Below are 13,654 nucleotides of genomic sequence, written 5' to 3' on the forward strand. Positions count from 1 at the left end.
TACTTTGGTTTCTCCATCTATGTTAATTGAGAGTTTGGCTGGGTATAGTAGCCTGGGCTGGAATTTGTGTTCTTTTAGTGTCTGTATAACATCCGTCCAGGATCTTCTGGCTTTCATAGTCTCTGGTGAAAAATCTGGTGTAATTCTGATAGGCTTGCCTTTATATGTTACTTGGCCTTTTTCTCTTACTGCTTTTAGTATTCTATCTTTATTTAGAGCATTTGTTGTTCTGATTATTATGTGTTGGGAGGTATTTCTTTTCTGGTCCAGTCTATTTGGAGTTCTGTAGGCTTCTTGTATGTTCATGGGAATCTCTTTCTTTAGATTTGTGAAGTTTTCTTCTATAATTTTGTTGAAGATGTTTGCTGGTCCTTTGAGTTGAAAATCTTCATTCTCATCCACTCCTATTATCCGTAGGTTTGGTCTTCTCATTGTGTCCTGTATTTCTTGGATGTTTTGAGTTAGGATCTTTTTGCATTTTACATTTTCCTTGATTGTTGTGCCGATGTTCTCTATGGAATCTTCTGCACCTGAGATTCTCTCTTCCATCTCTTGTATTCTGTTGCTGATGCTGGTATCTATGGCTCCAGATTTCTTTCCTAGGGTTTCTATCTCCAGTGTTGCCTCATTTTGGGTTTTCTTTATTGTGTCTACTTCCCTTTTTAGGTCTAGTATGGTTTTCATTTCCATCATCTGTTTGGATGTGTTTTCCTGTTTTTCATTAAGGACTTCTACCTGTTTGATTAGGTTATCCTGTTTTTCTTTAAGGATTTGTAACTCTTTAGCATTGTTCTCCTGCAATTCTTTAAGGGATTTTTGTGCTTCCTCTTTACTGTCTTCTACCTGTTTACCAGTGTTCCTTTGTATTTCTTTAAGTGTGTTATTAAAGTCCTTCTTGAAGTCCTCTACCATCATCAGGAGATATGCTTTTAGATCCGTGTCTAGCTTCTCCGGTGTGTTGGGGTGCCCTGGACTGGGCGAAGTGGGAGTGCTGGGTTCTGATGATGGTGAGTGGTCTTGGTTTCTGTTAGTAAGATTATTACGTTTACCTTTCGCCATCTGGTAATCTCTGGGGTTAGTTGTTGTCGTTGTCACTGTTTAAAGATTGGAGCAGAAGCTGTGTTCCACTCACCAGCAGTCTCAAAATCCTGTGGCGGGGGTCGTGGGTAGCTGGTGGTACCCCGGTGCTGGTCCAGCCGGAAGAGGCCTGTGGTCCTACTCAGGCCGGTTTTCTGCTTCCCTAACTAATACAGTCTCTGGTCCCGCGCGCAATTGGATTGGAGCAGAAGCTGTGTTCCACTCTCCAAAAGTCTTAAGATCCTGTGGCGGGTGTTGTGGGTAGCTGGCGAGTGTCAGCCGACCCTGCGCCCTAGCTTCCCCGGTGCTTTTCTGACCGGAAGAGGCTTGTGGTTCTATGTAGGCCGGATTTCTGCCTCCCCAACCAAAGCAGTCTCAGTTCCCGCGTGATTGGACTGGAGCAGAAGCTGTGTTCCACTCACCAGCAGTCTCAAAATCCTGTGGCGGGGGTCGTGGGTGGCTGGCGGGTGTCAGGCGACCCTGTGCTCTAGCTACCCCGGTGCTGATCAGGCCGGATGAGGCCTGTGGCCCTACTCAGGCCGGTTTCTGCTTCCCTAACTCTAGTCCTAGTTTTTAAAACAAGGTCTTCTAGAAGGATTGGTCATTCAGACAAAAAGATTATCGTGCTTTCAGTTTTTAACAGAAACATACATTTGAACTGTGGTGCAATTTATTTGGTAAAGTGCTTGCCTAGCAGCTATAAGACCCTGGGAGTAATGACTTATGCTGAAAATTCCTGTACCACAGAATTCAATACCAGAGGATGAGAAGATCAAAGTAATTGGTCACTATGTAACAAATAGGAGGATAGCCCTAGATTTATAAAACACTATCCCATAAAACCAAACAACAACAACAAAGACCTGAATCTAATATACTGTTAAAGGTTTTTATAAGATACAGTGGCTCATTCTATAAATTCCCTTGATACCAACCATGGCAACCTGAGTTTAGTTCCTGGCACTAACATGACAGAAATTGAGAACCACATTTTACAAGTTGTCCTCTAACCTGAACACTAATACTTTGGTACTTATGCTTATATAAGACATATAAAAATAAAATAATTTAAGCTTAATACTGGGTAAATATAAGAAAGTTAATGTATTTGCATAAAATTAAGACTACTTTATATTATATATATATGTATATATATACATCTACTTTATATTAAAACAAAATATTAAAAAATGTGTTTAATTTTTGATTAGGTAAATTGGCTATTTCTCATACAAGTCTAAACCAAATTAAGAAATTTACTTGAAACATTAAAGTGACTCTTATGTTAATAGGTGTTGATAGGACTTTCTTGTCTTTCTGTTTCAGACATGAATTTATATTTATTATACCTGGTATCAGTTCATTTACGGTCCAGCTAATTAAAGCAAAACCAGAGTCTCTTGCAAACTTTTTCTGTAATTAGAAGATCAGTTAGGATGGATCATTTGTGTACACATACCTTAATTATTTAGGAATTTTGAATTTTACCATTTTATAATGTGAACTTTATAATTGAATTTATAATTTAGCAAGATTAAATAAAAAATATTGTAAATTTATAGTTGTAATAACATCTTTCCAAAGTTTCTTGGGAATATACAAAGTGGGTTTAAGACTGAGTTGCTATAAGTAGAGGAATTTCCCTCTGTATAGGAGATGTTTGTATAACTTATTCTGGAAAATGTAATATTAGTTTCTGTGTAAAATTTGAAAATGTAATATTAGTTTCTGTGTAAAATTTGAAGTTTACTTAATTTTGAAGTGAAAAAAAATCTCAGAACTTACTTCCTGGAATGTTGGAACAGCAAAACCATAAAGAATAATTTATCTTCACTTTTAATTATAGTGTTTCCTATCTATTCCTTCTTATTGAAATTGATAGGTTATTGGAAATGAATGCCTCAGAGATGCAAATATTTAATATAAATCAGTATTTGTTGTTCCCTGGTTTAGGAGCTGACTTAGTAAGAACTGAAGGCCATGGATGAAGATGAAATTGAATTGACCCCAGAAGAAGAAAAGTCATTGTTTGATGGAATAGGTATAATGTTTCTTGATTATTCTGATTCTTACCTACTAGATTTAGAGTTATTTCAACAAAATGTGTTGTCAGATTTCATATCATTTCATACAAACTTACCTTAGTATCTGGCCAAATTTTATTGCTAATTCTATCAGTTACACTGATATCAGTATCCAAGTCTTACTGCTTATTTTAGTTATTCTTTTTTTTCATTAATTTTCTTTACTTACTATGGGATGCCATGGCATGTGTGGTACAGCAACAAGAAGAAGCAGAATTGTCTGCTTCTACCAAGTGGGTCTCAAGGATCCCAGGTAATCAAGCTTGGTATCAGATGCTTTTCTCTGCTAGACAATCTAACTGGTTCAGTTTCATTTACTCTGATATGTCCAAGTTATACAACTCAATCCTCCTAGTTCTGATTTAGGGTGCTTTATTTTGTTGCAGTAATATATTTCTACAATTTGCTATCCTACAAAGGAAATTTATTGTAGAATTCTTTGAGTTGAAAATACAAATTTCAGTTGTACTTGGCAAATAACTTAATGGTAGTTTAAGATATTTTAAACAATGTATCAACATTCTTCCCAAGAAACTTGAGAGATGAAGAACTAGGAAGAAAGACATTGATCATTTATAGTTCTTGATTATGAAACAAGTCCTATTTCTTTCCAATTTAACATCCAGCTGGTTGTTTCTAAAGGAAACCCTCATTCCATTACTTACTTTGGAAAGGAAGTAGACCTTGTCTCACGCTTCTAATTCTCCACCCTACCATCAGCATTTTGGTAGACACAATTCTAAGAACTGATCTGATTAGATTGGATCAAATAAGTAATTCAAAATTCTATTTAAGGTCTGTATCTTAATTACATGAGCCAAGCTTCTTTTTTCATTCTATATATAATATATGTAAATAATGAAAATCCATATGTATATGTTATATACAGATTTTATAAATAAATATATACTATATAAATATGTATAAACATATGTATATTAACACACACATACATATAGTGTTAATATAGACACTTTGGAAAAACCATTTAGTAGTCCCTCCTTATTTCATTCTGTTGGTGAGACTCTTTACCCAGCTTTTAATTTGACCACTAAATTTATTCCTAAGTATTTCTGGTTGATTTTTATTATTCGTCTTTATTGAGTTACTCTGTCATATCTTACCATCATCTTCTGTATTTCATTCAGCTATTTGTATTGTCAATGAGGAGTTTCTTTGTTGCACATTCTAATCTTTTGAATTGACTATCTTGAGATTTTAGATAACTAAAAATAATCTATAACTGTAGAATTGGTAATTTTAGAAGAGTTAGATTGCTTGGTTTTTTTTTATTTGTTTTTTATATGACTTTTTTTCAGTTGAAGTAATTGCATTGTGGATATGGGGAATAGATATTGATTGCAGAGTTGAAGTACGTAATTCAGAAAACTTTCCCTCAGACTAAGAGCTCAAATGTGTGCTGTATTATCCTGAAGTAGAATATTAATCACAAAAACACCAGTGGCTGCTAGATGTTCAACTTACCATTTTGCACTGTTATAGTAGACAATTATCTATAGTTATCCCTTTGATTTTAATAACTCTTGGAGAGAAAATAATAAAAAAACAGCTTGGAGCACTTTGATTTTAGTTAATGAATTAAGGGTTGGAAAGAATGTAGGACGGGATAAGCATTAATCAACTTTAAAAAAATCGAGGTGCATATTAAGTAGGTTCAAGAGGAAAGTTGAGATGCTGTTAAGGTACACTCATTTTAAAGATTATTAATACTACTGAAGGTTGTAATTAAAGAGTATAATTAAAAAGAGGAATAAAAGAGAAACAGTGAAAGTGAAGTGTGAAAAGTATAGTACAAGATAGCTGAAGGTGGAGTATATAAAGAATCATACACAGAAATCTTAAAACTTAATTAAGCCATATGTAAACAAAAGCAAAACTGTCATGAGACACACGTGCAATAGTAGAGATTGAGTAATAGTAAAAGAGAAATAAAAAGAATGTTTAGAGAATGAATTTCCTGAATTCATCTGCTCTGAATTGAAATTAGAAAGTTCTCAGATCTCTCTGGCACTAGCAGACTACATATTGTAATGGGTTTGGGAAAAGCCAGCTGAGAGCCTCCAGGCTTTGCAGCCTCTTTGTTCTCTGGAATTCTGTGACATAGCAAGGGACAATTTGTAAATTCTTTCTTGGTAGTTTTTTGGACTTCTGCAGTTTACTCTTCTGGTCCTAACAATCTAGTGTATGTGATTAGCAACCTTTCCCTTGCAGTTTTATTACTTACTGCCCCCCATATAGTTTCATTTAGCTTCATGGTATGAGTTCAATTTAAGAGGGATTGTAACTAGAGCCAGCTTTTCCTTATAGAGCTTCCCTACTGAGCAAATTTATCTGGAAGGCTTGTCAATCTTATCTTCACCTTTCACAGTGAAGTCTAAGCTGAACAGTTTTAACATTCTCTCCATGTCTTCGAGACTTTCTTTGTCCTTTTTAGCCTATACTAACTCCATTTTTGTCAGAATAAGTTTCTCAACAATTTTGTGTCATTTATTACATGTTATTTATTATGTCTAATCCAGCAGGATTATCTACAAAGCTTTTCCAAATCTATTTCTGCTTTTTATTTCTTCTAAAGTAGTTGAGAGATAGTATTCTTAATTTTCTCATAAATACTATGGTTTATTGAGGTATCTCCATATCACAACATTAGCTTCATTAAAGAGACTGACTGACCTTTTTATGTTTATGAAGTTTCAGGAGAAATTCTGTAATCACATTCTGGTTTTGCTCAAAACAAATCATCTTAAATGAATGTGATAGGACATCTGCCTTCTTCCTCTATATCACTGTATGTTGTTTGGAAACCAAAGTTGACACTGGATGTCATTCCTCAGGAACCATCCACCTTATTTTTTTTTAGAGTTTCTTACTGAGACTGAGGCCCACTTTTTAGCTAAACTAGCTATTGAGCCAAGAAATACTCCTTCCTGTTTCTTCCTAGCACTAGATGGTCTACTACACACAGACATGATCTACCATACACAGTATCTTATTTTATTCTTATTAAACTATCTTAATATATAGTAAAATAAATTCTGATCATGGTTTCACCTTCCTCATATTCTTCCCATCCCTCTAACTTCATGACTTCTTTCTCCCTCTTTGGAAAACAGATAGGCAAACAAAACCCCTAAACAAACCAGGCTTTTAAAAAAATCAAAAAGAAGAAACATACATACACACTCAGAGACACACATACACAAAACTCATTAAAGCACAAAATTGGAAATCATGATGTATGAGCAAAAGTTCAGTAAGATAAAATAAATAGCCAAAGTAATATGAAACAAAAAAGTTTTCAGATATACCACGTACAGCATTTTACATAGGGGCTAGAGATCAAAGTAAGGTCTTAATGTTTACAAGTACTTACAGAGTGAGCTATTTCCCTAGCCTATTCTTTCATGTAGTATCAAATTAATATCTTTCCAATTTCTGCATTATCTTTTTAAAATTAACTGTGGAAAGTCTGTACTTTGAGGTTCATCTTGTGAGGCAGAACATACCCATCCCATCCAGGCTAATAAGCTTAAATTCATAATATTGAAATTACATGAAAAATTTCATGCAGGATAAGCATAACTTCTCACAATCACAAGCTGTAGTGATTTTTATATTGTGGACATATTTGCATCGTGGAATGGATTGTGTTGGATGATACAGATAGTAGAGGAGGTTTGCTTACCATACTAAATTTCCTCATTTCATTGTCAACAAAGAGCTCAGTACTTACCTCATTATGGATGTACAATAACAAAATCTTTTACATAGTCTTAATCTTAGATCATATATCATGATTTTTGTCATTCTCCTACTATTCCCTTATGCAGTTTAGATGTTTTTAAAGTCCTTTTGTGTTTATCACATATTACTTTGCAACCTTTTCATTCATATGTACCCCTATAAAAGAGATAGCATCGGGAATATAGTTATCCTCAGTCTCAAAATTGCATATGAAAAATTACTTATGAAGTTCTAGCAGTGGGATTTCCAATTACTACTCTTGTTACATTTGCAATATAGTGAAATTCTTTATAAGAAAATACATAAGAATTCTTGTAGATAAGGTAAATTTGTATGATTTTATAAATTTAATTTTATTAACCTTTCTTAATTTTCTGAGTATCTTAATTTGTCATGGTCCTTTGATTCTCATTTTGGTGGTTTTATTTTCTGATAGCTAATGTAAAGTTATAATTAATTCTTTAAAACATACTGAAACATAATACTACAAAAATGGAGATAGATTCTTTGAAGGGAAAACTCAGAACTATTAGTGGTTTTTTTTTGTTTTTTTTTTTTTTTTTTACCATAAGTAATCTTAGAACTTGGGCTAAGTAGCAGATTGGAGGGCATTTGAGTAGAGATAATTAATACTTACTGCTATTTCTCTATAATAGGGCCTATGTTTTCTTTGCCATCATTATAATAATAAACATTCTCTTTACGGTTTTTCATGATGCCTTTCATACATTCGCATTTGAACATCATCACACTCCTATGACATGCATGGCAGTTACTACTATCCTCATTGAAAAAGGAGACTGAAGTTCAAAGGTTAAATGGCTTGTCCAAGATTACAAACTTAAGTGTACAACCTGATCTTTAAATTTGAATTGTTTTACCTGGTTCCTGTATGTAGTTTGAAGATGGGTGAGTGGCCCAGCCCCTTCCTCAACTGGCAGCCACTCTATCTGCTGGATGTGGTCTCTTCAGACCCATCTCTCTACTTCTGAGCATTTCAGGTATTGCCATTCCCATTGAGTCCTTGAAGCGTCTCTCCTCTCTGGGACATACAAGAAGTTCCTCCTGCTCCCATCCCATACTGCTCCTTATTTCCATTTATTCTCCTGGACCACTGAGCTTCTCTTTTGTCTCATGTCATACCTCATTCTGCCTGTCTCCCTTTTCCTGCTCCTCCCTTCTCCCACCCAAGTCCTTCCCTCCCTCTGCCTCTGGTGATTATTTTATTCCCTTGTCTGAGTGGGTTTGAAATATCCACAGTTGGGTCTGCCTTCTTGTTAAGGTTCCTATAGTCTATGAGTTGTATCATGGGTGTTCTGAACTTTTTGGCTAATACCCACTTATCAGTGAGTAGATACCATACATGTTCTTTTGGTTCTGGGTTACCTGATTCAGGATGATATTTTCTAGTTCTGTTCATTTGCCTGCAAAATTCATGATGCCCCCATTTTTAATAGCTGATTGGTATTTTATTGTGTGAATTAACTACATTTTCTGTATCTATTCATCGGTTGAGGGACTTCTTTGCAGCTTCTGGGTATTATGAATAAGGATGCTATGAACATAGTGGAACATGTGTCCTTGTGATATGGTGGAGCATCTTTTGGGTATATATCCAGAAGTGGTATAGCTAGGTCTTCAGGTAGAACTATTTCCAACTTTCTGTGAAACTGCCAGATTGATTTCCAGAGTGCTTGTACAAATTTGCAATCCCATCAACATCGGAAGAGTGCTCCTCTTTCTCCACATTCTCAACAGCATGTGCTGTCACTTGAGTTTTTGATCTTAGCCATCCTGATTGGTGTAAATTGGAATCTCAGGGGAGATTTGACTTGTATTTTCTTGATAACTAAGGATGTTGAACATTTCTTTAAGTGCTTCTCTGTCATTCGAGATTTCCTCTTACCCTATTTTTAAGTTGGATTATCTGAATTTTTAGTCTAATTTCTTGAGTTCTTTATATATTTTGAATATTATGCCTCTATCAGATATAAAGTTAGTGAAGATCTTTTCCCAATCTGCAGAATGCAAATTGGCAGTGTCCTTTGCCTTACAGAAGCTTTACAGTTTTTATGAGGTCCCATTTGTCAATTCTTGATCTTAGAGCCTGAGCTAATACTGTTCTCTTCAGGAAAATTTCCCTGTACCAATAAGTTTGAGCTTCTTTTCCACTTTCTCTGCTACTAGATTCAGTTTTTCTGGTTTTATGTGGAGGTCTTTGATCCACTCGGACTTAGCTTTGTGCAAGGTGATAAAAATGGATGAATTTGCATTTGTCTACATGCCATTAGACCAGCACCTTTTACTATGCCCTACCCCTTATACGGATCTTTTAGGTTTACTTAGAGTTACACCAATATATATTATTCGTGGCTATTGTGAAGTGTGTTGTTTCCTTAATTTCTTCCTTGGTCCTCTTATAATTTTTATAAAGGAAGGATCCTGATTTGTTTGGGTTCATTTTATACCCAGCCACTTTGCTGAAGCTGTTTATCAGCTATAGGAGTTCTCTGGTAGAATTTTGAGGGTTGTTTACATATACTCTTATATCATCTGCATATAGTGATACCTTAACTTCTTTCTTTCCAGTTTGTAGCACCTCGATTTCCTCTAATTGCACTAGCTAGAACTTCAAGTACTATATTAAGCAGATAAGAAGAGAGTGGGCAGCCTTGTTTTGGTCTGATTTAATGGGATTACTTCAAGTTTCTCTCCATTTAATTTTATGCTGGCTGTTGGTTTGCTATATATTGCTTTTATTGCTTTTAATTATGTGCCATAAATTCTGGATCGTTCCAAGACATTTAACATGGAGGGGTGTTGTATTTTGTCAAATGATTTTTTAGCATCTATTTGAGATAATCATGTAATTATTTTCTTTGGGTTTGTTTATATAGTGTATTTCATTAGTGGATTTCTGTATATTGAACCCTTCCTGCATCCTTGTGATGAAGTTTACTTGATTATGGTGATTAATGGGTCTGATGTGTAACTGGATTTGATTTGCTAGCATTTTATTCTGTATTTTTGCATTGATAGTCATAAGAGAAATTGGTCTGAGGTTCTAATTCTTTGTTGGGTCTTTATGTGGATTTGGTAACTGTGGCTTCATAGAATTAATTAGTTAGTGTTCCTTCTGTTTCTGTTTTGTGGAATAGTTTGAGGAATATTCGTATTCGCTTGTCTTTGAAGATCTGGTAGAATTCTGCACTAAACCCATCTGGCACTGAGCTTTGGGGGAAGACATTTCTAATGACTGTTCTATTTCCTTAGGAATTATGGACCTTTTAGATAGTTTTTACCTGCTCTTGATTTAACTTTGAGACATGATATTTGTCTAGAAAATCATCTAATTCATCTATATTTTTCTGTTTTGTTGAGTATAGGTTTTTGTAGTAAGATAAAATGATTTTGTTTTTAATTCCTCAGTTTCTGTTGTTATGTTTCCTTTTTCTGATTTTTGTGGATTTAGATACTGTCTCTGTGCCCTTTAGATAGTTTGTCTAGGGGTTTATCTATCTTGTTGACTTTTTCTTAAAGAACCACCTCTTAGCTTTGTTGGTTCTTTGTATTTTTCTCTTTGTTTCTAGTTGGTTGATATCAGCCCTGAGTTTAGCTATTTCCTGAAGTCTACTCCTCTTGGGTGTGTTTGTTTCTTTTTGTTCTAGAGCTTTCAGGTGTACTGTTAAGTTGCTAGTGTAGGATCTCTCCAATATCTTTATGAAGGCACTTAGTGCTATGAATTATTCTTTTAGCACTGCTTTCTTGTGTCCCATAAGTTTGGGTATGCTGTACCTTCATTTTTATTGAACTCTAGAAAGTCTTTAATTTCTTTCTTTATTTTTGCCCTGACCAAGTATTATTCAGTAGAGCATTGTTCAGTTTCTATGGGTATGTGAACCTTCTGTTCTTTTTGTTTTTCTTGAAGTTCATCCTTAATCCTTGGTAATGTGATAGAATGCATAGGATTATTTCAATCTTCTTGTATCTGTTGAGGCTTGTTCTGTGTCTGATTATATGGTCAGTTTTGGAGAAAGTTCCATTAGGTGCTGAGAAGAAGGTATATTTTCTTGTTTTGAAGTGAAATATTCTGTAGAGATCTGTTAAATCCATTTGGTTCATAATTTCTCATAGTTTCACTGTGTCTCTGTTTAGTTTATGTTTCAGTGACCTGTCCATTGGTGAGTGAGGGTATTAAAGTCACTATTAATGTATGTGGTTTAGTGGGTGTTTTGAGGTTTAGTAAAGTTTCTTTTATCAATGTAGCTGCCCTTGCATTTGGGGCATAGATGTTCAGATCTGAGAATTCCTCTTGGTAGATTTTTTTTTTTCTTTAATGAGTATAAAGTGCCATTCACCAACTTTTTAGAAACTTATGTGAAAGTCTTTTTTTTTTTGGATATTAGAATAGTGACTCCAACTTGTTTCTTGGGACCATTTGCTTGGAAAACATTTTTCTTGCCCTATACTTCTAAGGTACTGTTTTTTGTTTGTTTGTTTGTCTGTTTTTGTTTTTGTTTGTTTTTTGTTTTTTGTTTTGGCAAGGCATGTTTTTGTGTGCACCGATATGATGGATCATGTTTACATATCCATTCTGTTAGCCTCTGTCTTTTTATTGGGGAATTGAGTCCATTGATGTTGAGATATATTAAAGACCAATGATTGTTAGTTTCAGTTATTTTTGTTGTTAGGGTGGCATTGTGTATGTAATTCTTTTCTTTTGGGTTTGTTGTGAGATGATTAATTTCTCATGTGTATTTTTCGGTATAGTTACCCTCCTCGTGTTGGACTTTTCCTTCTATTTTTCTTTGTAGGGCTAGATTTGTGGAAAGATACTGTTTAAATTTGGTTTTGTCATGAATATCTTGGTTTCTTATCTATAATGTTTGAAAATTTTGCTGGGCATAATAGCCTGGGCTGGCATTCCCTTAGGGTCAACATGATATTTGTCCATGATCTTCTAGCTATTAGGATCTCTGTTGAGAAATCTGGTGTAATTCTGATAGCTCTGCCTGTATATGGTACTTTGCCTTTCCCCCTTACAGATTTTTAATATTCTTTGTTCTGTATATTTAGTGTTTTGATGATTGTGTAACGGGATGATTTTTTTTTCTCATTCAATTTGTTTAGTGTTCTGTAGGCTTCTTCTAAGTTTATGAGAATCTCTTTCTTTAGATTAGGAAAGTTTTCTTCTGATTTTGTTGAAGATGAATTTCTGGTCCTTTGAACTAGGTCTTTATTCTCTCTATTCCTTTTATTCGGTCTGCTCTTTTCATTGTGTCCGAGATTTCTTGGGTGTTTTCAGTTAGGGATGTGACAGATGTTTCTTTGATGATGTGTCAATATTTTCTACAGTATCTTCTATGCCTGAGATTATCTCTCTATCTTCCCTTGTATTCTGTGATGCTTGCATCTGTAGCTCCTAATCTCTTTCCTAAATTTTCCATCTCTAGGGTTATCTTCATTTGTGATTTTTTTTATTGTTTGTATTTCCATTTTTTGGTCTTGAACCATTTTTGCTCAATTCTTTTATCTATTTGATTTTATTTTCTTGTATCTCTTTAAGGGATTTGTTTCTTCTTTAAGGATTTCTCCATGTTTTCCTTTATTTCTTTTTTAAATTATTATTAATATTTCTTATTAGATATTTTCTTCATTTACATTTCAAGTGCTATTCCTCAAAGCCCCTTATACCCTTCCCCTGCCATGCTCCCCAACCCACCCATTCCTGCTTCCTGTCCCTGGCATGAAGGACCAGTATTTCTTTAAGAGAGTTATTTATATCCTCCTTAAAGGCCTCTATCATCTTCATGTGATGGGATTTTAGGTCCAAATCTTTTTCTTCAGGTGTATTAGGTTATCCAAGCCTTGCTGTGGCAGGAGAACTAGGTTATGTTTGTGCTAAATTACATTGGCTTCTGTTGTTTATATTCTTGCTCTTGCCTTTTGCCATCTGGTTTTCTCAGGTGTTACCTGGCTCAGACTGGAGCAAGTCTCTTTATAGGCAGATAGTGTCTTGTGACATGGGTTGGAGCAGGCCTCTGGGAGGCCTGCATCCTGACTCTGGTTAGGACATACCTCCCGTGTCCCTGGTTAGGGTAGACTCTCTGTGAGACAACAGGTTTTGGGATTGGTGTGGGGGTCAGGCATGCCGCTTTGCCATCGTGCAGGTGGAGGGACAGACCAGAAGGAGTCCCAGGCAGAGCAGAATAGGTCCCACAATCTACTGTGCTCTGTGTGTGTATGGGTATTTGTGTGGGGGTCTCAGCTGTGCCCCTGGTTAGAGCAGACCTCTTGGGAAACAGGCAGGCTGTAAGGTTGCGGGGTGGGGAGGCAGGCATACCAATCTGCCCCTGACCCCATTTTGTGGCTTTTAATCTGAATAAAATTTGTTGAATACCATATAATGTGCCAGGTTTGTGATACAGTTAAATCATTTCATCTCAGTGGGTTTTCAAGGATTCACTCTTTTCACTCCATTTCTTAACTGTGCCCTTAAATTAGATTGGTATTTAATATTCTGAGAAACTTAAGTGAAATTTGGAAAATTGGGTCTTGAAAGGAAGAACTGAAGGGAAGCTGCTTACTTGTTGTTATTGGTCTAGGTCCCACTTCTGCTGTCCTTAAAATCAAATTCCTTAAAAGGCAACTGAAGTTTCATTCATTTGTACTATCCAGTCAGATACCTTTTTCAGTCAATTGTCTTTTGTTGTTAACTGTGTACCTTT

General features: G+C 35.3%; 1 protein-coding gene across 1 annotated transcript in view; it reads left to right on the top strand.

Annotated features, from left to right (window-relative positions):
* The first annotated feature begins 3,057 nt into the window (after positions 1-3,057).
* LOC146999824 (zinc finger Y-chromosomal protein 2) overlaps positions 3,058-13,654 on the top strand; it is a 30,050-nt gene continuing 19,453 nt past the window's right edge. Inside the window, exon 1 of the mRNA XM_085834388.1 lies at positions 3,058-3,118. Coding sequence (XP_085690514.1) covers positions 3,058-3,118 — 61 coding nt within the window. The remainder of the gene's footprint in view (positions 3,119-13,654) is intronic.

The sequence above is a fragment of the Mus caroli genome, unplaced genomic scaffold (genome assembly GCF_978045245.1).
Source record: "Mus caroli unplaced genomic scaffold, Mus_caroli_1 scaffold_34, whole genome shotgun sequence".
Lineage (NCBI taxonomy): Eukaryota > Metazoa > Chordata > Mammalia > Rodentia > Muridae > Mus > Mus caroli.